General features: G+C 46.9%; 1 protein-coding gene across 1 annotated transcript in view; it reads right to left on the reverse strand.

Moving 5' to 3' along the window:
- The window catches only part of LOC130113077 (teneurin-3-like), a 380,798-nt gene that overhangs the window by 15,487 nt on the left and 338,848 nt on the right, over positions 1-26,463 (reverse strand). The window contains exons 39-45 of the mRNA XM_056280588.1: positions 23,849-23,979; positions 17,248-17,417; positions 15,545-15,671; positions 9,555-9,752; positions 6,978-7,037; positions 6,106-6,450; positions 484-728 (exon numbers count right to left, since the gene is read on the reverse strand). Coding sequence (XP_056136563.1) covers positions 484-728; positions 6,106-6,450; positions 6,978-7,037; positions 9,555-9,752; positions 15,545-15,671; positions 17,248-17,417; positions 23,849-23,979 — 1,276 coding nt within the window. The remainder of the gene's footprint in view (positions 1-483; positions 729-6,105; positions 6,451-6,977; positions 7,038-9,554; positions 9,753-15,544; positions 15,672-17,247; positions 17,418-23,848; positions 23,980-26,463) is intronic.

Below are 26,463 nucleotides of genomic sequence, written 5' to 3' on the forward strand. Positions count from 1 at the left end.
GTACTTGCGTATTTACTACAAACCAATCAGAATAGCATGACATGGAGTATAGTAGTCGTAGTCATAATGATGGTACAACATGAACTTGTTGTAGGAGTAGCCTACATTTGTTACTTAGTAAACATATAGTAGCCCTATATGAAGTAATATTAGTAAATTTGATACACAGTAATTATATCATAGCCATGTCATACTGGGTCCATTTAGTTTAAGTGCACCTTAGATTATATCAAGATGTGAAGAACAGAAGTACCAAGTATTTGACATTGACACGTATCAGAAAAACAGACATCACCATTAGCGCACAGAATGTCAAGTACACAATAGCAGAAATAGATAATAATGTTTATGTAAAGGCACAATAGCAATAGCCGTCACAAATAGTAATATTAAATGATTCATATTAGCTGCAAGGTGCCACCACAGACCATTTCAGGACTCAGATAAGCCTGGAAGAGCAGAAGTTTCCTGGCCTCATCTTACCTCCACATCATCTTCTCGTTGAGGTAGACGGCCTGCAGCTGTCCATCAACGTCGTACTCGTATCCATATTTGGTAGTGTTGGCAAATGGACCAATCTTGATCTCACGCTTGGTGACTCTGCCCATGTTGTCGTACTGAATGGTGATCCAGTACATCAGAGACCTGAAGATCTCGTACTGGATCTCTTTGATCCGGCCATGCTGGTCAAAGTGCTTGGTGTAGGTCATCACCGCCGTGGAGATGATCTGACATGAGGATAAGACAGGAGGGTAAGAGAAGGAGTGAGGAGGCCAGCTGAGTGGAATGATAAGATGGGCTGAGTTTGAAAATTGAGACGCGTAGAGCGGCTGACGCTGGGCCGGATCTGCCGGAATCACATCCGCCCCTAGACTGCCCCCCCGCCTCTGCGCCGAATCCGGCAGATCATTATAGCAATCACATCCGCTCCTAGACCGCCCCGCGCCTCTGGCCAGAGTGTGGCCTCCTTACGAAAGTCGGAACCCATTTTGAAATTAGGCCTCGTGGATCTAAAATGAGTCCAGAGTCAGCACCTGAATCCCCTATTTCTCCCATCCATTTTTTTTTAGAAACAGATTTCAGTGGGTTGTTTAAGAGAGAGAACGTGTACGATCCTTGACTACGCCGTCATGCATTTTTGTACCGGCGCCATGACGGATCCGCCGCCAGATGCTGTGATACATCCAGTCCGGATCCGGCACAGTCTGGGATAGTCAGCAGAGACTGGGAGGTGTTTGTCAAAGCTGACAAACACCTCTAGAACAACATGTACCCACCAAAAACCTCCCCTCTACATCTCCCATAGTGTTGTCCCCCTCCCTGCCATCTCAGTTAGGAATAGCAAGTGGGGAACAGACCATCTGCCGTCTTCAGGTCCCCAGTGTTCCTTCGCGGTGTGAGGTGGTCCTACCGTCATCCTGTATGATCTAGACTAGCTTTCTCGAAAAGCTACAGGCCAGAAAGCAGACGTCCATCTCTCATGTAATAGAAAGAGGTGGGGGGAACGGTTTAAACCGAGTTTAAGATACCAAGGGGCAAAGGGCGTCTGGGTGGTGTGGCGGTCTATTCCGTCACCTACCAACACAGGGCTCGCCGATTCGAATCCCCGTGTCACCTCCGGCTTGGTCGGGTGTCCCGACAGACACAATGACACAATTGGCCGTGTCTGTGGGTGGGAAGCCAGATGTGGGTATGTGCCCTGATCAGTGCACTAGCGCCTCCTCTGGTCGGTTGGGGTGCCTGTTCGGGGGGGAGGGGGAACTGGGACAGACGGTCGTCGCCGTGATGTCTCATGAAACACAAACACGGGCACCAAACATGTCCTTATGTTCCCAGGGGTCACACTCTTTCCCCCCTTTTCTCCCCAATACACAGCCAATTGTCCCACTCTTCTGAGCCGTCCCGGTCTCTGCTCCACCCCCTCTGCTGATCCGGGGAGGGCTGCAGACTACCACATGCCTCCTCCCATACTTGTGGAGTCGCCAGCCGCTTCTTTTCACCTGACAGTGAGGAGTTTCACCAGGGGGACGTATTCCCCCCAGTCCCCCCCCCCAAACAGGCTGACCAGAGGAGGTGCTACTGCAGCGACCAGGACCCTTACCCACATCTGGCTTCCCACCCACAGACGCGGCCAGTTGTGTCTGTAGGGACGCCCGACAACGCCGGAGGCAACACGGGGATTCGAACTGCCAATCCCCGTGTTGGTAGGCAACGGAATAGACCACCACGCTACCTGGACGCCCCGCTCCCAGGGTCCATCCATAATCCAAACCACCTATCCTGCTCTGGGGATGCTGGAGCCTATCCCAGCAGTCATTGGGCGGCAGGCGGGGAGACACCCTGGACAGACCGCCAGTACACACACAGTCATACCTAGGGACAATTTAGTATGTCCGAGTCACCTGACCTCCACGTCTCTGGACTGTGGGAGGAAACCGGAGCCCCCGGAGGAAACCCACGCTGACACGGGGAGAACATGCAAACTCCTCATAGAGGACGACCCGGGACGACCCCCAAGCCCGGGGCTCGAACCCAGGACCTACTTGCTGTGAGGCGACCACGCGAACCACTGCGCCACCGTGCCGCCCAGTGGTCATATTTAAATGGAAAGAAAAAAACCTGCACCTCTGTTGAGGTGCACCTTGTTATTCGTAGTAGATAATCTGCAAAACTGGCCACACTCACAGGGAACCTTAGGTGCAGCAAGGCATAACTTACATAAAAACAGAAAAATAAACAATAGCACACACACACACACACATATATATATATATATATAAGTGAACACTATGAGACACATGAAATGAAGTGTGACAGGAAGTGGTGGCGCTGGGGTAGGAAGTGAGTCTGCTGCAGTTCAGCGAGCTTAAAGAAAGTGGGATGAATAAGAAGCGCTGTCGGTTTGATTTAGCGTGTGGTCACCTGACCCGCAACCTCCAAGGAGAGGCTAAAACTCTCCCCCACCGAGGAGAGACCGGGGTAGTCGGCGGCCGAGTCCAAATACTCTGCCCCGTACTACACACTAACAGAATATACTGTGTACTAACAGCACTGCATACTGTCCGGTACCAGGTGTTTAGTATGGACCGTAACTCTACTGTCCTCAGTAAGACGTGGAGGTGGATCCGGTACAGCCATACGGGATTCTTTTGGCCAAACTATGTACAGCCCGGGGAATTCACTACTCCGTGTTTCAATACTGTGAACATTTTAATGGAGTATAGTAAGTATGTAGTGAGTATGTACTATGTCCATCATGTGGATATCTGGACTCATCTCCCACAGATACCAGTGTGCTGCTCCACCTCCTCTGCTGATCCGGGGAGGTGCTGCAGACTACCACACGCCTCCTCCTATACACGTGGAGGCACCAGCCGCTTCTTTTCACCTGACAGTGAGGAGTTTCACCAGGGGGACGTAGCGCGTGGGAGGACCACGCTGTTCCCCCTCCCCCCCGAACAGGCACCCCGACCGACCAGAGGAGGCGCTAGTGCAGCGGCCCACATCCGGCTTCCCACCCGCAGACCCGGCCAGTTGTGTCTGTAGGGACGCCCGACCAAGCCGGAGGTAACGGGGGGAGTCGAACAGGTGATGCCCGTGTTGGGAGTTTTTCCTTTTATCTAAAATAAACTTGATCAGCCCAAAATATGAAAACCCTAAACTTTAAAGACTTCATCCATCCATCCATCCATCATCTATACCCATCCATCCATCCATCCATTGTCTATACCCATCCATCCATCCATTGTCTATACCCATCCATCCATCCATCATCTATACCCATCCATCCATCCATTGTCTATACCCATCCATCCATCCATCCATCCATCCATCCATCCATCGTCTATACCCATCCATCCATCCATTGTCTATACCCATCCATCCATCCATCCACCCATCCATCCATCGTCTATACCCATCCATCCATCCATTGTCTATACCCATCCATCCATCCATCCATCCATTGTCTATACCCATCCATCCATCCATCCATCCATCCATTGTCTATACCCATCCATCCATCCATCCATCCATCCATTGTCTATACCCATCCATCCATCCATCCATCCATCCATCCATCCATCCATCCATCCATCCATCATCTATACCCATCCATCCATCCATCCATTGTCTATACCCATCCATCCATCCATTGTCTATACCCATCCATCCATCCATCATCTATACCCATCCATCCATCCATTGTCTATACCCATCCATCCATCCATTGTCTATACCCATCCATCCATCCATCATCTATACCCATCCATCCATCCATTGTCTATACCCATCCATCCATCCATCCATCCATCCATCCATCCATCGTCTATACCCATCCATCCATCCATTGTCTATACCCATCCATCCATCCATCCACCCATCCATCCATCGTCTATACCCATCCATCCATCCATTGTCTATACCCATCCATCCATCCATCCATCCATTGTCTATACCCATCCATCCATCCATCCATCCATCCATTGTCTATACCCATCCATCCATCCATCCATCCATCCATTGTCTATACCCATCCATCCATCCATCCATCCATCCATCCATCCATCATCTATACCCATCCATCCATCCATCCATTGTCTATACCCATCCATCCATCCATCATCTATACCCATCCATCCATCCATCCATTGTCTATACCCATCCATCCATCCATCCATCCATCCATTGTCTATACCCATCCATCCATCCATCCATCCATCCATCCATCCATTGTCTATACCCATCCATCCATCCATCATCTATACCATCCATCCATCCATCCATTGTCTATACCCATCCATCCATCCATCATCTATACCCATCCATCCATCCATTGTCTATACCCATCCATCCATCCATCCATCCATTGTCTATACCCATCCATCCATCCATCCATTGTCTATACCCATCCATCCATCCATCATCTATACCCATCCATCCATCCATCATCTATACCCATCCATCCATCCATTGTCTATACCCATCCATCCATCCATTGTCTATACCCATCCATCCATCCATCCATCCATCCATTGTCTATACCCATCCATCCATCCATCCATCATCTATACCCATCCATCCATCCATTGTCTATACCCATCCATCCATCCATCCATCCATCCATTGTCTATACCCATCCATCCATCCATCCATCCATCCATCCATCCATCCATCCACCCATCCATCCATCGTCTATACCCATCCATCCATCCATTGTCTATACCCATCCATCCATCGTCTATACCCATCCATCCATCCATCATCTATACCCATCCATCCATCCATTGTCTATACCCATCCATCCATCCATCATCTATACCCATCCATCCATCCATTGTCTATACCCATCCATCCATCCATTGTCTATACCCATCCATCCATCCATTGTCTATACCCATCCATCCATCCATAATCTATACCCATCCATCCATCCATCCATCCATTGTCTATACCCATCCATCCATCCAGTCTATACCCATCCATCCATCCATTGTCTATACCCATCCATCCATCCATTGTCTATACCCATCCATCCATCCATTGTCTATACCCATCCATCCATCCATTGTCTATACCCATCCATCCATCCATCCATCATCTATACCCATCCATCCATCCATTGTCTATACCCATCCATCCATCCATTGTCTATACCCATCCATCCATCCATCATCTATACCCATCCATCCATCCATTGTCTATACCCATCCATCCATCCATTGTCTATACCCATCCATCCATCCATAATCTATACAATTTAGAGACTCCACTGCACTTAACTAACATGCATGTCTTTGGACCGTTTGAGGAAACTCCCACAAACACGAGGAGAACATGCAAACGCCACACAGATGGGCGGGAATCGAACCCCGAGGTGTTTGGTTTATCATTTCATATTTCAGCATGTAAGTACTGTTGGGGTGGTTAGCCCGGGCTGGTTTTTGAGGCGGCGGTATCAAACACGGCTCAGTCTTCCACACTAACTCGCCAAACTGCTGCAGCTCTGTCAGAGACGGACTCTGATGTACCAGATAGCAGGTTTACAATTAAATTCATCCATCATCCCCAGAGAACATTGTGAAAGGCAACTTAATGCAGTCTCACCTGATTGATATCATAGTAGATGACCCCAAACTTCCCAAACTGCTCCACTTTCCCCGAGATGTCATCAAACTGGTAGAGGTCGATGGGCAGCGGCGTCTCGTTGATCACGGCCTGCATGCTGGTGACCCGGAAGCTGTTGTCGTAGGTGTAGTCAAACCGCGCGTTCACCATGCCGTCCTCGCTGAAGCGGAATATCTGCCGGTCCACCAGGGGGCCGATCTGCCGGTAGCGTATGGAGCAGATGAAGCCTTCGCTCTGCAGGTTAACCGTCTTCAGCACGCCGGCCGTTTCATCGTAGGTGAAGCTGACCCGCGTCGAGTCGTACAGGATCTCTGCCAACTTGTTCTGATGTTCGGAGAGACGGGACGAGAGACACAGCCATTTACCATAATCAATTAGTATTTTTTGTGTGCCCCCCCCCCTTTTCTCCCCAGTTGTACTTGGCCAATCACCCCACTCTTCCCAGCCGTCCCGGTCGCTGCTCCACCCCCTCTGCCGATCCGGGGAGGGCTAGCGACTACCACATGCCTCCTCCCATACATGTGGAGTCACCAGCCGCTTCTTTTCACCTGACAGTGAGGAGTTTCCCCCCCAGTTTACCCTCCCCCCCGTGAACAGTTGGCCCGACCGACCAGAGGAGGCGCTAGTGCAACGACCAGGGAACATACCCACATCCGGCTTCCCACCTGCAGACACAGCCAACTGTGTCTGTAGGGACGCCCGACCAAGCTGGAGGTAACACGGGGATTCGAACCGGCGGTCCCCGTGTTGTTAGGCAACAGAACAGACTGCTACGCCACCCGGACACCCCCCACCACAACCAGTTATAACAATAATTCCTAGTATCTTAAGAATAACAATGATATCAATACCTGTCTGCGGTACTTGTAGAGAATACGGCGGCCGGTGCCGTGATGGGCAACCCTCAGCAGCTGTCGGGAGAGAGAAAGACAGGACGGACGGACGGAGAGACAACAGGGCAGAGGGATGAATGAACGACAACGTTGTAATTACTCCGACCCAGTCTTCCAGAGCATCCTAACTCCTAATTTACATGAAAACCAATCCGACACCTTTTTTCACCAAACCGGCAATCAGGCTAAGCCACCGTGATGCCGAATCCTATTAGAGACACTCGCTGAATAGGAAGATCAGGCAAGATCCGGCTCAGGAGGGAGATGAACCGGACCACATTTTATGTAGCGCTTTTCTAGCTACACCAGTCACACCAAGAGCTTTACAACGAATGCCTCACGTTCACCCACCCACACTGATGGCGGTGTCAGCCATGCAAGGAAACATCAGCTCATCAGGAGCAGTTAGAGGTTAGGCGTCTTGCTCAGGGACACCTCCTTACGTTTGCCAGGAGGAGCCGAGGATCGAACCGGCAACCTTCCGATGAGCAGGCCTGCTCATCCCTCCTGAGCCACTGTCACCCGTAAGTGAAATCACTTCTTTTTTCTTTCCCTACCAGGCTCCATTCTTGTGGAATAACCTGCCTGCTGCCATCAGACCATCAGAGTCTGTTGAGTCTTTGAATCCAAACTTAAAACTCATCTTTTTGCCTTAGCTTACAATTAGCCGCCTTTAGGTTGAGTGCTTCACAACCTGGACTGGATGGCGGGTTGGTTTTCTGTCTCAATAAATTTACCAACCACTGTTCTGCCCACCAGATTATCCAGTATAGATTACAGAGTATAGATTATGACTAATTGATGACTTAATTGATTATGGCTAATGACTACTGTAAACTGTTCTCTTCTCTAACATGTCTTTTCTCTCTCTCTGAATGATGTCTCCTCCTTTCTCTTTCTCTGTGTGTGAATGGTGTCGTGTGAGTCTCTCTTGCGTGCACGTGCAGTCGGTTCTCCTCCCAGGTCTCCGTGGTGATGGTGGTCGCCACTTGGATGCTGCCTGCCCTTCCTCTCCTCACCTAAGTTTTCTTTTATTACATGATGATGCTGGTCACGTGGCTTGGGTCCTGGACTGCTCCGTTGGCATGTGGACACTGCTTGGCATCCTGTGCATCATGTTCTTCATACATTTTATGTCCATTATAATTGTGTTATCCTCCTTCAGTGTTGTATTGTGTAAATTGCGTGAACACAACATCCATTGCACGCTGTCCGTCTTGGGAGAGAGATCCCTCCTCTGGTGCTCTCCCTGAGGTTTCTTCCTAGTTTTCTCCCTGTTAAAGGGTTTTTTTAGGGAGTTGTTCCTTATCCGATCAGAGGGTCTAAGGACAGGATGTTGTGTTGCTGTTAAGCCCACTGAGGCAAATTTGTAATTTGTGATATTGGGCTATACAAATAAAATTGATTTGGTTTGAAACACAGCGGTGCGCAGGAGTAACGGTGAAAGTTCCCTTCGCCAAGCATTTTATTAGAGAACGTGTCTAACATGTTGTTTTTTAGCCTGGCTCCACAATTTTCTGCTATTTTCAGAGGAAATGTCAAAAATGAATCATAAAAACCCCACCTGTGACAATATTCTTGAGCCGTGGATTGTGCGGCGCCAACGGTTGCTATGGTGACTAAATGGCCAAGGAAAAAAATGTGGAAGCTCAAGTGAAGTGCACTTTAGGGCGGAGAGTCAAACTAAAAAAAAAAACCCAACATATCACACGCAATTCTTCGGGGGCCAACCGGAACGTGGGGGCAGGCCATATCCGGCCCGCGGGCCGTAGTTTGGGGACCTCTAAACTAGACTATCAGTTGGTTTAATTTGAAGGTTTTTGTCATGTGTGCGAAGGAAGGTGGAGTGTGTTTTCTCCGGGGGGCTGAAGTAGCAGCACCAGCGGCACAGTTAATAGCACAGTGTTTTGCTAGCTTAAGAGAATATGAGCACCGGGATCGCCGGTTCGAATCCCCTACAGCCCCAACTGGCCAGTTAATTTGCGTGAAATTAAGCTAAAACCAATCTAAGTATTTAGAACAGTATTCTGAACAGCACTACAAAGTATTTTGGATGTGTACGGTGTGTCCAAATTTGCTTTTGTGGTTGTATTCATGGTAATATTGATTGTATTCACGGTAATATGTTGATACAGTTATGCTAGTCTAATTCCAACAAAACTTATTCTACGTGTCAGATCCTATTTAAAGGGATTCTATTTCTATGTGCCCTGTGGTGGCCTGGCGGTCCGTCCAGGGTGTCTCCCCGCTTGCCGCCCAGTGACTGCTGGGATAGGCTCCAGCATCCCCGCCACCCCGAGAGCAGGATGAGCGATTGGGATAATGGACTGGAATGTGGAACATGGATCTAAACCACTAGTTTCTACGTGGTAACGTGTTCTGTAGCAGCTATTTCTATTGTATAACGTTTGATTGACGGACCTGTGCAACTTCCACACTTGTGGCGTTGCGGTTAGTAATGTAGCCTGCCCAATTCTGAGTACAACGAACTGCCATCATGACCTCCTTCACCATCTAACACACACACACACACACCTGCCCGTCTTCGGAGTAGTCGACGGTGACGGAGGCGTTGCTCTCGGGGGGGCTGTAGATGTTCCTGTAGTAGCCGATGGACCGGACGGTCTGCACGGTGTGGCGAGCCACGCTGGGCATGGTGACCGCTGACAGGCGATCCCCGGAGTCAAAGTCGAAGATGTACTGCCGCTGGCTGTGGAGGAGCAGCACCATGGCCTGGCGGGGAGGAGGGGGGAAATCAGAGAGGAGGCGGGATGAGAAACTTTCCATGGTAACAAATGAGGCCATTATTAAAACAGTTTCCTGCAGAGAGCGGCTCAGAGAGGTGGAGCAGAGGATGAATGTGCATCCTTCCTATACGTTTCTTTTAAAGCGGAGCCTCCTCACCAGCCACCCCCCCATTGTTTAGAGGATCAGAAAGGAAAGAAAAGGGACATTAATGTGAAATTGATTTGGTGAATTTACTGACCTTTTGTTACTCATTTCAGAAACCCTGTTTTTCTCTTTTTTGTGTTGGGATGCGTATCTGATTTGCCAATACTGGCTACCCACACGCTGACAATACCCCTCTTTGAATTGAGGTGAATAAAGGCAGAGAGGGGAGAAGAAAAGATGGGACACGTGAAGAGAGAGGGAGAGAATGGGCGACAATTAATTTCCATAAGCGGCGACTGAACCTGTTAATGGAGCACAGAGCAGGTATTAACAACCAGCAGCCTCTTCATTAAGTTCCCCTTGACCTCTCTCGCACAACTAATGGCCACGAGCTTCGTGTGTGTGTGTGTGTGTGTGTGTGAAACCAATTATTAAGTATTAGCTGCATGTATTAGAGGCACTGATTCTGATTATATCTGCATATTGAATTTTCCATCTTTCACCATGTTTTATACATATATATATCACTATATATTATATATATATGTATATTTATATAATATATATAATTCATATATATAGAATCCAAACTATCTATATATACAATTCATATATATAATTAGAATTAACTATATATTCTATATATAATATATATATATATATATATATATATATATATCACTATATAATATACACTACCGTTCAAAAGTTTGGGATCACCCAAACAATTTTGTGTTTTCCATGAAAAGTCACACTTATTCACCACCATATGTTGTGAAATGAATAGAAAATAGAGTCAAGACATTGACAAGGTTAGAAATAATGATTTGTATTTGAAATAAGATTTTTTTTACATCAAACTTTGCTTTCGTCAAAGAATCCTCCATTTGCAGCAATTACAGCATTGCAGACCTTTGGCATTCTAGCTGTTAATTTGTTGAGGTAATCTGGAGAAATTGCACCCCACGCTTCCAGAAGCAGCTCCCACAAGTTGGATTGGTTGGATGGGCACTTCTTTGAGCAGATTGAGTTTCTGGAGCATCACATTTGTGGGGTCAATTAAACGCTCAAAATGGCCAGAAAAAGAGAACTTTCATCTGAAACTCGACAGTCTATTCTTGTTCTTAGAAATGAAGGCTATTCCATGCGAGAAATTGCTAAGAAATTGAAGATTTCCTACACCGGTGTGTACTACTCCCTTCAGAGGACAGCACAAACAGGCTCTAACAGGTACTATTTAATGAAGATGCCAGTTGGGGACCTGTGAGGCGTCTGTTTCTCAAACTAGAGACTCTAATGTACTTATCTTCTTGCTCAGTTGTGCAACGCGGCCTCCCACTTCTTTTTCTACTCTGGTTAGAGCCTGTTTGTGCTGTCCTCTGAAGGGAGTAGTACACACCGGTACCACACCTGACAGAGGAAGATGCAGAGGACAGGAAGAGATGGAAACCGCTGTGGCGCCCCCTAACGGGAGCAGCCAAAAGTAGTAGTAGTAGTAGAAGTAGTAGTAGAAGTAGTAGTAGTAGTAGCAGTAGTAGTAGTGCAGTATTAGTAGTAGTGCAGTAGTAGTAGTAGTAGCAGTAGTAGTGGTGCAGTAGTAGTAGTAGTGCAGTAGTAGTAGTAGTAGCAGCAGTAGTAGTAGTAGCAGTAGTAGTGATAGTAGTAGTAGCAGCAGTAGTAGCAGTAGTAGTAGTAGCAGCAGTAGTAGTAGAAGTAGTAGTAGCAGTAGTAGTAGTGCAGTATTAGTAGTAGTGCAGTAGTAGTGGTGCAGTAGTAGTAGTAGTGCAGTAGTAGTAGTAGTAGCAGCAGTAGTAGTAGTAGCAGTAGTAGTGATAGTAGTAGTAGCAGCAGTAGTAGTAGTAGCAGCAGTAGTAGTAGTAGCAGTAGTAGTGATAGTAGTAGTAGTAGCAGTAGTAGTAGCAGCAGCAGCAGTAGTAGTAGTGCAGTAGTAGGAGAGTAGTAGTAGTAGTAGCAGTAGTAGTGCAGTAGTAGTAGTAGTAGTAGTGCAGTAGTAGTAGTAGTAGTAGTAGTAGGAGAGTAGTAGAAGTAGTAGTAGCAGCAGCAGTAGTAGTAGCAGTAGTAGTAGTGCAGTAGTAGTAGTAGTAGTAGCAGTAGTAGGAGAGCAGTATTAGTAGTGGTAGCAGTAGTAGTAGTAGTAGCGGTAGTAGTAGTGGTAGTAGTAGTATTAGACTATAGACTGGATGGATGATCATGGAGGTTGAAACATCACTAGCGAGATGGGTTTTTGTGTCTGTCCACTAATTGGTAAAGTAACACCACATCATCCCCACACAGCCGCCACGCTGTCATGTGACTCAGTGAGTTGACCCCGCCCACCACAAATGATGCTGCGTCCGTCCACCCCTTATGTTTGAATGTGTGTGTGTGCTGCTCTCCATAAGGTACTCCACCTCACAACACGCTTTCCCCAACAGACTCCTAATGAGAGTCTTCCAACAAGGACCCGACAGAGGGAGGGAGGGAGGAAGTGACTAAAAAAACAAAAAAACAAGCCTGAAGGAAGGACATGTAGAGTCACACATCAAGTCGGGGGGACGCCTTCTCCTTTTCTTTCTCACACTGACTCCCATTTTCTCCCAGTCCTCTCTCCCTTTGCCATGGCTCACTCACCTCCCCGTTTCTCCTCCTCCACCCTCTCTTCCTCCGCTCTTTCCTCCCCCTCTTCCTCTGTGCTGTTTTATTCATTACCGACTAGAGCCCTTCTCACATTTTTCCAAAGTGTCACTCAGGGAAAATAAACAGTAAGAAAAATAGAAAAACAAACACCCTCTCTGTCACTCTTCATATCAGTTACCTTGAGTGAGTGACACTCACTCAAAGTAACTGATATGAAGATGATGAAGGTAACGATATGAAGATGATGAAGGTTACGATATGAAGATGGTGAAGGTAACTGGATATGAAGGTGGTGAAGGTAACTGGATGTGAAGGTGGTGAAGGTAACTGGATGTGAAGATGGTGAAGGTAACTGGATATGAAGATGGTGAAGGTAATGATATGAGGGTGGTGAAGGTAACTGGATGTGAAGATGGTGAAGGTAACTGGATATGAAGATGATGAAGGTAACTAGATGTGAAGATGATGAAGGTAACGATATGAAGATGATGAAGGTAACGATATGAGGGTGGTGAAGGTAACTGGATATGAAGGTGGTGAAGGTAACTGGATATGAAGGTGGTGAAGGTAAATGGATATGAAGGTGGTGAAGGTAACTGGATATGAAGGTGGTGAAGGTAACTGGATATGAAGATGGTGAAGGTAACTGGATGTGAAGATGGTGAAGGTAACTGGATATGAAGATGATGAAGGTAACTAGATGTGAAGATGATGAAGGTAACGATATGAAGATGATGAAGGTAACGATATGAGGGTGGTGAAGGTAACTGGATATGAAGGTGGTGAAGGTAACTGGATATGAAGATGGTGAAGGTAACTGGATATGAAGGTGGTGAAGGTAACTGGATATGAAGGTGGTGAAGGTAAATGGATATGAAGGTGGTGAAGGTAACTGGATATGAAGATGGTGAAGGTAACTGGATATGAAGATGGTGAAGGTAACTGGATATGAAGATGGTGAAGGTAACTGGATATGAAGATGGTGAAGGTAACGATATGAAGATGGTGAAGATAACTGGATATGAAGGTGGTGAAGGTAACTGGATATGAAGGTGGTGAAGGTAACTGGATATGAAGATGGTGAAGGTAACTGGATATGAAGATGGTGAAGGTAACTGGATATGAAGATGGTGAAGGTAACTGGATATGAAGATGGTGAAGGTAACTGGATATGAAGATGATGAAGGTAACGATATGAAGGTGGTGAAGGTAACGATATGAAGATGATGAAGGTAACTGGATATGAAGATGATGAAGGTAACGATATGAAGATGATGAAGATAACTGGATATGAAGGTGGTGAAGGTAACTGGATGTGAAGATGGTGAAGATAACTGGATATGAAGGTGGTGAAGGTAACTGGATGTGAAGGTGGTGAAGGTAACTGGATGTGAAGATGATGAAGATAACTGGATATGAAGATGGTGAAGATAACTGGATATGAAGATGATGAAGGTAACTGGATGTGAAGATGGTGAAGGTAACTGGATATGAAGGTGGTGAAGGTAACTGGATGTGAAGATGGTGAAGGTAACTGGATGTGAAGATGATGAAGATAACTGGATATGAAGATGGTGAAGGTAACTGGATATGAAGATGGTGAAGGTAACTGGATGTGAAGGTGATGAAGGTAACTGGATATGAAGGTAACTGGATAAAAGAGATGATGTTTCTCTTTACACACCTCCGTTAGTCCTGGGTTGTCTTCCAACGTGTCCAGTGTGTACTTAGCATCAGTGGTCTACAGGAAGCCGTGTGTGTGTGTGTGTGTGTGTGTGTGTGTGTGAGTGTGTTCAGACTCCTTCAGGTTGTGTGTGAAGATGTTGATTTTCGTGATTAAACTCTGATGCTTCCATTAAGACGGAACAAATCAGAGTGTGCACACGCTGTGAGCTGATCTGGCAAGCTTCCCGTTTAAAAATCAGTCCCAAGTCAATCGGCCATGAAAAATCTGAAGCGTGTCCGCCGTGTTAAACGACATCGATTAACAATTGTGTGTACATGTCTTGCTAAATGTTTTTATCCGCCTGGTGTGTTGTCTAAGGTTTGTGTGTCATCTCCACTTCCATTACTCATGTGAACACATTCGGTAACGGGCAAGTCTGAACTGACTTGAACCAAGGCCCATTTTCCAAACCAGCCATACGCACAACATGATGTTCTACAGGACAAGGCAGTCAGCACGTCTACATGACGCCAGGCAAAGTGGATTTATGGTGTTAGTGCAACTACAACTGGACTCCTAAAACACATGTACATGTGTTAGTCCCACTGAAATCCTACTAAACCCAATTTCTGGAAGTGGGACTAACACACCTAGATGATGCGGTTGGAGATGGATTTTCTCTGGCATGTACACGCTTCAGTCGGTCCCGGACCGGCCTAGGTGTTCCCGCGGCGGTCTTTCACCCGGAAGTGGAACAGCGTCGTATCAACAGTATCAACACGGCGAGGGCTGGGGCGAGAACCACACATTTCTGGACAGACCAGCTGAATATCCTGAAGTACATGGATGGAAGGAGAAGGCCGAATGGCGAACTGTTTGAGAACGTGGCGGGAAAGTTGGACAAAGCGGGATTTAAAAGAACCCCCGAGCAGATCCGTGTATGTGACGCAACACGTCAGCCGGAAGAAGGTCCAATAGCAACCAGCTGAAAGGGGACATATCGCCACCTACTGGACCAGGGTCGGACATACCTCCGTCAACAAATCAATTCTCCCCCGGTTCTTGTATACTGGGACAAGGACGGTGGTCCAGTTACATGGCCTAGTCGAGCCATACCCGTAGCTCCACTTAACGGTGCATGTAGACGCAGTCAGTAGCTGTGGTAACAGCCGTGCAGGGGAAACACAACAAAATGCAGCTGGACTCGGTGCAGCTTTGGTGTCGGCTGAGGCCAAAAATAATAATTGAGCAAGACCGACGGCCGAGTCCAAGACCAACCCAGCCCTGCTAACTGGCTGAGAGTGTGCACGTGTTGCTGTGTGGCGCCCACCTTGTCCAGGTAGGTGTAGCTCCAGGTCTTCCCATCAGCAAAGACCCGCGACACAATTCTCCCCTGGCTGTCGTATTCCCACTTCTCTGTGGTTGGACCCCTCTGCAGACCTGTCACTTGGCCCGTGCTGGGTACAAACACACACACACACACACAAAAGTTAGTTAAACAAAGACATTAGCAACATGTTGTTGAGGATGTTACTGTCTCATTATGTGTGTGTGTGTGTGTCCACATGTCTGGTTGGAGACTGTCATCATGCATCCATGTTTGACAATTCTTGAAGAATTACAACAGGATTTGTAACGCGTCACGGCTAGAAAGAAGAAACCCCAACCATTTGTTGGGGTTTCTTCTAAATGATAACCGAGATACAATCCAGTGACCCATCTGACCCCCCCCCCCTCCATATTATTGCAATGAGCCAAGCTCATTATCAAATCTCAGTACCGTGCTTGGAAAACTATGGGATGGATATTTGGCCGGGTTCTAGAATAAAGCTCTGAATGAAGTTCTGATGGAGGCCACTGGGGCCAAAACGTTTGTTTTTAATATAATACATTATTACTGTGTGACAGAGCGAGTGTCACACCTCTCTGGCCTCTTCTATATTACTTATTGATGGCAGCACCTGACTCTGGCGATTTGACTGCAAATGATGAACCTCTGCTTAGTTCTGGATTGTCTTTAGTCTGCTCTCTATCAAATGAATCACCTTTAAATCTAAAAACAAAGCACGGATCAGCTTTGGGAGTTGACCGCGCTGCTTTTCCTCTGTTTAGCTTGGACAAGATCAGATCTGGGTTTTCATCCCCCCCTGCTCTTTTACAACCAGTTGTGCATGTTTTCAGCTTCCAGTGTGATGGTGGCACAAATTCACGTCTGCGGCGGCCTCACCCAGTACCGGTGTGGGAAGATGGCGGCGCGAATTCACTTTTGCCGGGGTCCCACCCAGTACCGTCCATGCAGTGTCTTTGTCCACATCAGCGTCTAAATTTGTCGTGGTTTGATGGCTGGGAGAGCTGGCGCTGGATCAGCTGGGAGAGCTTGGCCTGCTGCAACCTGTGGGCCTGGGGACCACGGCCCTGCCTGGAGCTGTGCTCGAAGAGGGCAGTCTGACAGGACGCGGAAGTGGAGCAGGCTAAGCTAACTGCTAGCCCATGTGGACTGGCAGTTCCAATAACACCGAGGGCGGTCTGGCGGCAGCCTCGCCTAGCCTTGACTGTGTTTTAGTGTCATCGTGTGGAGTGCGGGGAGGTGTGTTGAAGGTGTCTGGCTGGGAGAGCTGGCGTCGGATTGGATGAGGGAGCCTGGTCTGCTGCATCCTGTGGGCCCAAGGACCACGGCCCTGACTGGGGCTGTGCCCGAATAGGAAACACTGAGGGTGGTCTGACAGGACGTGGAAGTGGGGCAGGCTAAGCTAACCGTTAGCCCATGCAGACTGGCAGTTCTGACAGTCATCCTGGCTGGCGTTCGTTCTCCTGGACGCTGATCTTTTGCTTAGTTTAGATACTATATGTGTTCTTGTAGTTTGGATATGTGTTTCTGTCTTTGTGTTGCACTGCTGTGGGCTGGGGGAAACCATGTTTCGTTTCATTTCATGTGTGCCAGTGCATGAAATGAAATGACAAATAAAGTGATTCTGATTCTGATTTCTGATACTGATCAGGAGGGAGAGGAAAACGCCGGGTGAAAACACTCACCTGGAATATGTCAAGTTCACGGAGAGCAGCTTGCTGCTGGGGACCCAGAGAGTCGGATGGCCTTGGGTGTCGTAAATGATCTTCAGCAGGAACTTTCTGTGGTCGTCGTAAATCTTCTCCGTCCGCAGCGTTCGGTCGTAATCCACTGACAGCAGGTTCCTACCGTTCACCTGTGTGTGGGACGAGGAAGTCACAAATAACGGTTGTTAGTGGCCAGATAAATGCAGTGATTGTTATGTCCGTTCAATCAGACGGCTCTTTGTGTACGCACAGCTCCGGCCACGCCAAATTCTCTGTCATCTTTCCAAGAACGGGCCAAGAAACGTGATCGACAGCTTTTAATGAGCGTGAACGACGGATTCAGCTTGAACATAATCTCAACACGTGTTCAGGAGGGAGACCTCTGGGACTCTGGTCTCTCTTACATGGAGCAGTTTTGACTTTTGATGATATCACAGCAGGTGTTCTTGGTGGTTTTTTAACATTTATGCAAGAGAGTCTCTTGTCGTGAAGCTTACTTTAGGTTTGGGCTGTAAAGAACTTCCCAGATTAGGCTCTTGGATCTATGTTGATGACTTTCTTGTCAAGCATTTTACGAATTAATCTGAGAATATTTCCATGCAAACAAATGTCTTATGGGATACTTTTTATATATAAGATAAAAGCTAATTTATGAATATCCAAATATTGAACCTTTGCATATGCTGAGTTTGTTGGGGACTGCTGGGTAGGATCTGGAGAGTGATAAGATGCGTCGCCTTTTACATCTGCAACCATTAGCTAAATGTGGAGGAAAGAGGCAGGAAGCAGCACACTCATTTAGGGGGCTATGTCAGAACAAACTAGAAAAAGAACGGATAAGGGCGTCCAGGTGGCATAACGATCTATTCTGTTGCCTACCAACGGGGGATCCTGGTTTGAGTCCCCGTGTTGCCTCCGGCTTGGTCGGGCGTCCCTACAGACACAGTTGGCCGTGTCTGCAGGTGGGAAGCCAGATGTGGGTATGTGTCCTGGTCGCTGCACTAGCGCCTCCTCTGGTCGGTCGGGGCGCCTGTTCAGGGGCAACAGGGAACTGGGGGGAATAGCGTCATCCTCCCACGTGCTATGTCCCCCTGGTGAAAATCCTCACTGTCAGGTGAAAAGAAGCGGCCGGCGAGAGGCATGTGGTAGTCTGCAGCCCTCTCCGGATCAGCAGAGGGGGTGGAGCAGCGACCGGGACACTTCGGAAGAGTGGGGTAATTGGCCAGGTACAATTGGGGAGAAAAATTGGGGAAAACCCCCCCCCTCAAAAAAAGAGGGGACAATACAACACCGATAGCAACAACCCATGTTACACAAATGCCTACTTTTGATCGGCGAAGGCAGAGGATTCTCCAGAAAAAGCACTGGTGACTTATTTCCAAGGAACCTCTTGGATTTGGGGTGGCCAGGGACCACGGCCCTGCCTGGAGCTGTGCCCGAAGAGGAAACACCGAGGGTGGTCTGACGGGACGCGGAAGCGGGGCAGGCTATGCTAACTGCTAGCCCATGCAGACCGGCAGGTCCGACAGTCATCCTGGCTGGCGTTCCTTCTCTGGACAGTGGAATCTTTTTTGGACTGTGTTGCAAACCTACTGAATGGACTGTGTTGTTGACTGTTTGTGTGTTTTTTTGGCTTTGTTCTTTCCTTTTTTGTAGGCGTCGTTTTGTTTTGGATGTGTCTTTTGGGTTGCGCCGCTGTGAGCTGGCAGAAACGACATTTCGTCTCTTTTGTGTATCAAAGTACATGAACAAGATGACAGTAAACTGCTCCTGATTCCGGATTGTGCTATAAATCTCACTGATAACTGGGCCGATCCAGACCAACATGGGCTCCTTCATAAAAGTCAACACATGAATTAAAACCGTCTGCTGACCAGAGGCCTGAGGAAGCACCACAGCCCATTAGAGTCACACACACACACACACTGTTTATCATTTCTAAATCACATGGTGTTTGTTCTAAACCCATTTAGCAAGACAGATGGCCCACGCGACAGCGAATTACATCAAGTGGTTTCCTGAAGCAAAGGGGGGACATTGAATTAGCCTTTCACTACAGAATCATTTCATCACAGTGAAGGACCTGCTGGAAAACATTCAACAGCGTCCCCCCCCCCCCCCCGCCCCCTCAGGTTTTCCTTTCCGGGCACTTGTTCATTTGAAAATTAGCACCTGTTTGAATGCATTGTGTCGGCAGAAAAGGGAGGAGTGTAATAGGACGTTGGGATGCCTTCCAACTGTAAAACCGATAATTGGACGGTGTCCAGGCGGGGGAAAAAAGGGAAAACTTTGGGATGACAGCCAATCGCTGTGCAGCATCTCTGCTATCTAGTCACCGTGGAAGCCAATGATTTTTGTAACTTGGCCATGACCCTTGAAATGTTCGCGCGGACCCGATCCAGTTGTGACCTTGGATTTCACACCGTCTAACTCGCAGGCTGAGGAAGACTGGTGCTTTTCCCAAACCGCCTCATGCGCAACGGGTAGCTTGGAAAATATCCGAGTTGTTGTGGCGCGTAGTCCCACCTGCAGATATGCCAATGTGCATTTGTGTCCTACCTCCACCCAAACCCAGTTTCTGTAACACAGGGGGAAGTGGTCTTCCTAACTCAGATTGAAATCAAACTCCGGTACAGATACAAACTGGCTAATGTGCATTATTGGGTGATAGATGGATGGATGATGGCTGGATGGATGGATAGATGGATGATTTCCTGTTCTGGATAAAGGGTTTTTACATATTGAAGTACTGGTTCTACATTTTACAAATCTTAATTTGAAGTTCATTCATCCATCATCCAACCTGCTTATCCTTACTCAGGGTCGCAGGGATGCTGGAGCCTATCCCAGCAGTCATTGGGCGGCAGGCGGGGAGACGCCCTGGACAGGCCACCAGACCATCACAGGGCACGCGACACACACACACACTCTTAGGACCTACATGTCTTTGGGCTGTGGGAGGAAACCGGAGCCCCCGAAGGAAACCCACACAGACACGGGCAGAACATGCAAACTCCACACAGAGGACGACCCGGGACGACCCCCAAGGTTGGACTACCGCGGGGCTCGAACCCAGGACCTCCTTGCTGTGAGGCAACTGTGCTAACCACTGTGTCATGATGACCCGGGACGACCCTCAAGGTTGGACTACCCCGGGGCTCGAACCCAGGACCTCCTTGCTGTGAGGCAGCTGTGCTAACCACTGTGTCATGATGACCCGGGACGACCCCCAAGGTTGGACTACCGCGGGGCTCGAACCCAGGACCTCCTTGCTGTGAGGCAGCTGTGCTAACCACTGTGTCATGATGACCCGGGACGACCCCCAAGGTTGGACTACCCCGGGGCTCAAACCCAGGACCTCCTTGCTGTGAGGCAGCTGCGCTAACCACTGTGTCATGATGACCCGGGACGACCCTCAAGGTTGGACTACCCCGGGGCTCGAACCCAGGACCTCCTTGCTGTGAGGCAGCTGTGCTAACCACTGTGTCATGATGACCCGGGACGACCCCCAAGGTTGGACTACCCCGGGGCTCAAACCCAGGACCTCCTTGCTGTGAGGCAGCTGTGCTAACCACTGTGTCATGATGACCCGGGACGACCCTCAAGGTTGGACTACCCCGGGGCTCGAACCCAGGACCTCCTTGCTGTGACGCGACCACGCTAACCACCGTGCCATGATGCCACCGTGCGTCCATCTTGTCCGTTACTCAAAGACTTCCACTTTCCTTCAGATGGATAAATTCTCCTCTGTGGCGACACATCAGCCGGCGACATGCAGTGACTGTCTGTCTGGTGGAAGACACCATTCTGTACATTTCCATAAGCATCTCCAACAGCTGGAATCCGGACATCTTAAGCTAACCAACAGAACAAACCTTTAGGATTTCCAATGCCTGCTAAATCCTGAAATCTACAAGTTGCTGATAAAAATGAGATATAGATTAAAAAGACATAAGAAATTCACAACCATCAGCTGTTCGCCACAGTCAAACCGGAAGTCTGTCATTCTGTGACTGACGGAGTCGTGTCCAGCACCCATTCCTGTTACTTCACAATCCAACCTCCGTAAGGATCAGCCTTGCCATGCAACAAGAGTTTTAAACGTCGCATGTTGGAAAGAAGGTACCGTCATTCGTTGCTTTTTAGCAGACCCAAGGCTCTGTGCCACACTATGTATGTGTATGTATGTATAGTATGTACTTTACTATGTGCCATAGTGAAGTACTATGGCAATATTTTTGATGTTAGCTTCCCGGGCTAACACCTAGCTATGCTAGCTGACTGACTACGGACTAGCTCTGACTGCTAACACTGGCATTACCTGTGCACTGAAACCCCCGCTGCACTTTTCTTTTCATACTTGCGTTACTTGTGGGTAAACAAAGGCAAGGGCAGATAGTTAGGTCGACATGGAAATGGTACTTTTATTTCTTTTACTATTGTTGTTTATCTGTGAAGGGCTTCGAGAGCCGTCTCCCCAGATGAGAAGCACTATACAAACCCAATTTATTATTATTATCATTATCATCACTGTTATTATTGTTATTATCATTATTAATGGTGTGCATTCACATTTGGGTTGAATGATGTCGGAGAAGAAAGTCAACATTACAATGTTTTTGTATTTCCATCCATCCATCCATCACCCAAACCGCTTATCCTGCTCAGGGTGGCGGGGATGCTGCAGCCTGTCCTAGCAGTCAGTGGGCGGCAGGCCAATTTCTGTATTTTCCAAGCAATATTTCAGCACCGGTGAATAAAAACGAGTTTCGTATTTTCACCAAACATCCTCAGCTTCTAACTTTAAAAGCTGCATTTGCACAGACGCATTGCCTCCAGCAGTGATTCAGGTACCAGCGCGGCAGCTGTCCAAGACGTCGTCCTGTCAGACTGAACCGTATTGTCTGTTAGACGAGACAGAATATTTTTCCTTCAGCAGGGGTCATAAAAAGCAGCTCTCGCTGGACCGCGATACCTATCAAGTGATTTAACATGACTGATGGGCCACAACTGTCTGATTATGGCACGTGTGTGTATTATGATGTCATTCTGACATGATACATTGTTACGCCCTAATTGACACATTGTTTACACTGCAGCTGTCAGTCTGGGAGCGATCACAACGGCTTTGTTCTCACGCACACATGTAACACACACACACACACACACACACACACACACACACAGAGCTAAGTGCTCATTAGGGCTATATGGGCACATCATGGCTGTCTCCAGACGTGGGCAGATGTGACAGTTCTCTATGTTGTGTGAGTCTACCTGTCCGGCCTGTCCCACTACCACACACCCCAGCTAGCAAACGGAACGCCGGTGGTATCACCATGCTACGCTAACAGATGTTGGACAAATTAATTGTCATTTCCTTTTTCATACTTGGTGTGAAACTCCACATAAGGAAGAAAAAAAAGTCCTATCCCCTCAAGACAACACGAAGCCATTTAGACTGATTTATGAACGAAAGCGTCACATTTGCCGCGTCTGCACGATGCAGATGAGGCTGGTTTAATGTGAGATGATTAGAACCTCACATCAGTCCTCAGTTTCTAGCCCGGGACCTGTTTGAAATTGATTTTACAAGTTCTTTCTTTGTCGTCGGCGCAGAAAAAACTGCAACTAAACCGGTGTTAAAAGCTCAGGCTGTTCACAAGAATATCCTTTCAACACGGCATGAAGCCTGGCGGCTCATTCATACCCAAACACAAGACTCACACGACAGAGGAGTCATTCAATAAGGACGCAGTATACAGAATACTATATAGTGGTGCGAGGATCACGCCAACATTCATGTCGGCCTTTCATTCTTACACAAACACACACACACATATATATATATATATGTAGGTGTGTGTGTGTATATAAAATATGTAATATATATCTGGTAATATTTTAGTATGGGGAACATATTAAGTAAAAAAACTTAATTACTAGTGAATTAGTAATGATGAAGATGTCACTTTAGTATGGGGAACATATTCTAAGTAACAACAACTTAATTTAGAGTAATTTAACACTACGAACACTTGTAGTTTTGTGTGTTGTTATGTAAGAACAGACCATATTCATTAAGTGTTAGTAAGGGAGAATAACTCTTCTTGTGGTACTACCACCTTATAAAGGCCATACTAAGCAAAGCATATTGATATGGTACTACTAATAAGCAATACTTCTGAGGTTATAGAGGGAAAACTCATAGTTAATGGCTTACTGGTTGTATAATAAGGCCATGCAGAATACGGCATTAATAAGTGCTTAATAAAGACCAATGAAGAGCCAATATGTTGCTAGTTTGCATGCTAATACGCACCTAATTAATGGTGTATATATGTTCCCCATACTAAAGTGTTACCATATATCTATATATCTACGTATATATACATACCACTTTGGGCTTTGGGAACTTGTCATGGGCATTTCTGACATTTTAATGGATGAATTGAAGCCATGATGGATTAATCGTAATAAGAGGCAGGAAGTGTTGGCATGTGCAGTCCTCACTTCAGTCCTCCATGTCAGAGTTCAGCAGTCTTGTGTAGAGGATGCTGGGAGAAGAGAAACCACTCACCCTGAGTTTCCTGCCAAACACTATGACTTTTCCTCGCGTCTGCTCCTTCCTGAATCGCCACTCCACCAGGTTCTGGCCGTTCTCTCCCGGCAGCGTCATGTTCCGCCGTGCTATGGTTGGGTTGGCGGCACCTGGAAGAGGAATTGGATCAACACGTCAACACACATTATGAAAAAAGAAAAAGAAATGAAGAGCTGGTGGAGCAGACAGATGAAGGGAGGACTTGAGCTGGATTACCAACCCAGTCTCAAAACGCTGTATGACTCATTTGCATTTCCCAACATGTCGTGACTGCAAAGGTTTGGTCACATAAAGGATGTTCATGCGCGAGTCTCGCAGACTCAGACACTGTGAAGGACATGGATGTGCTTATGCACAACATCTGGCCTGGCGAGACCACGTGTCAACTCGTGCTGAAATGATCAGTCAGTTAATCAATCGCTCCATCGACAGAAAATTACCGGCTAACAATGCTGAAGGCTGATTAATGATTTGAGTAAAAACACCACACATTTGTTGGTTGCAGCTTCATAAATGTTAAGATTTGCTTGTTGATTTACATTCATATCATTATGATGTGAAAACTTGAGGTTTTCCTTTTTAAGTAAAAAGTCCGAGGACGTCACATTGGACTGTTGTAACTTAAAATTCATTCATCAGTATTTTCAATTTTTAACAGACCGAATGATTAATCAATTACTTGTGTCGGAGGGTCGAGATGGTTATGTTTAGGTGTTAGCATAGAGATGGCTATGTTTAGGTGTAAGCATAGAGATGGATGTGTTTAGGTGTTAGCCTAGAGATGGTTATGTTTAGGTGTTAGCCTAGAGATGGTTGTGTTTAGGTGTTAGCCTAGAGATGGTTATGTTTAGGTGTTAGAACAGAGATGGCTATGTTTAGGTGTAAGCATAGAGATGGCTATGTTTAGGTGTTAGCCTAGAGATGGTTATGTTTAGGTGTTAGCCTAGAGATGGTTATGTTTAGGTGTTAGTACAGATATGGCTATGTTTAGGTGTAAGCATAGAGATGGCTATGTTTAGGTGTTAGCCTAGAGATGGTTATGTTTAGGTGTTAGCCTAGAGATGGTTATGTTTAGGTGTTAGAACAGAGATGGCTATGTTTAGGTGTAAGCATAGAGATGGCTATGTTTAGGTGTTAGCCTAGAGATGGTTATGTTTAGGTGTTAGAACAGAGATGGCTATGTTTAGGTGTAAGCATAGAGATGGCTATGTTTAGGTGTTAGCCTAGAGATGGTTATGTTTAGGTGTTAGAACAGAGATGGTTATGTTTAGGTGTTAGCCTAGAGATGGTTATGTTCAGATGTAAGCATAGAGATGGTTATGTTTAGGTCTTAGAACAGAGATGGCTATGTTTAGGTGTAAGCATAGAGACGGCTATGTTTAGGTGTTAGCCTAGAGATGGTTATGTTCAGGTGTAAGCATAGAGATGGTTATGTTTAGGTGTAAGCATAGAGACGGCTATGTTTAGGTGTTAGCCTAGAGATCGTTATGTTTAGGTGTTAGCCTAGAGATGGTTATGTTTAGGTGTTAGAACAGAGATGGCTATGTTTAGGTGTAAGCAAAGAGATGGCTATGTTTAGGTGTTAGCCTAGAGATGGTTATGTTTAGGTGTTAGCCTAGAGATGGTTATGTTTAGGTGTTAGAACAGAGATGGCTATGTTTAGATTTAAGCATAGAGATGGTTATGTTTAGGTGTTACCATAGAGATGGCTATGTTTAGGTGTTAGCCTAGAGATGGTTATGTTCAGGTGTAAGCATAGAGATGGCTATGTTTAGGTGTTAGCCTAGAGATGGTTTTGTTTAGGTGTTAGCCTAGAGATGGTCATGTTTAGGTGTTAGAACAGAGATGGCTATGTTTAGGTTTAAGCATAGAGATGGTTATGTTTAGGTGTGTGTTTGGTGGGTTCAGGATCTGGGGCGCTGGTTGTTAAGCGCTATCGTCCATGTTGGCTGTAAATCAGGTTAAAGATCGATTTGAACAGATGTCCTCAATGACGTCCTCACTAATCGCTCTGCTGACGAAGCATATCCATGTGGCGGAAGGTTACCAGTGTTAACCGAGACCTGTAAATAAGCTGTGTGTAAATAATGTGTCTACGAGACGGGCTCATATATCCACAGTGACTGAAAATCTTATCAAATCAGAGCTTCCCGTGGTCGTCTCAGGGCAACGCCACATGGGGTTGTAATTTGTCTCATCTGGAAAGCCTAGAGAAGATCAGATCCAAAACATGAAAGAGCTTCTTCAGCGTGTGTGAACCCGGTTTGTGTGTTGAATCCGAGCATGATCTGACAAAGTCATTACAGGCACATCGGCGGGCGGCACAAAGCGTTTGACAAGCAAAACTGAAAAATGACAAGTAATTAACAATCCCCTTTGAACCCTTTCAGACAGATTCATCACTGAAACGTTGCTCGATGGCTTGGGAAGGACGCCAGCACAGAACACATGACCGGAAAACAACAACAACTCAGCAACCAATAACGCTCGACATCTTTTCATAAGGACTATGGTGTACATAAGTATCCCTCCACCAACACTTCATTTGACTGATCCAAGTTAACAAAGAAGTCATGGAGAGAAGTCAGAAGAGC

Source organism: Lampris incognitus, chromosome 5 (assembly GCF_029633865.1).
Source record: "Lampris incognitus isolate fLamInc1 chromosome 5, fLamInc1.hap2, whole genome shotgun sequence".
Lineage (NCBI taxonomy): Eukaryota > Metazoa > Chordata > Actinopteri > Lampriformes > Lampridae > Lampris > Lampris incognitus.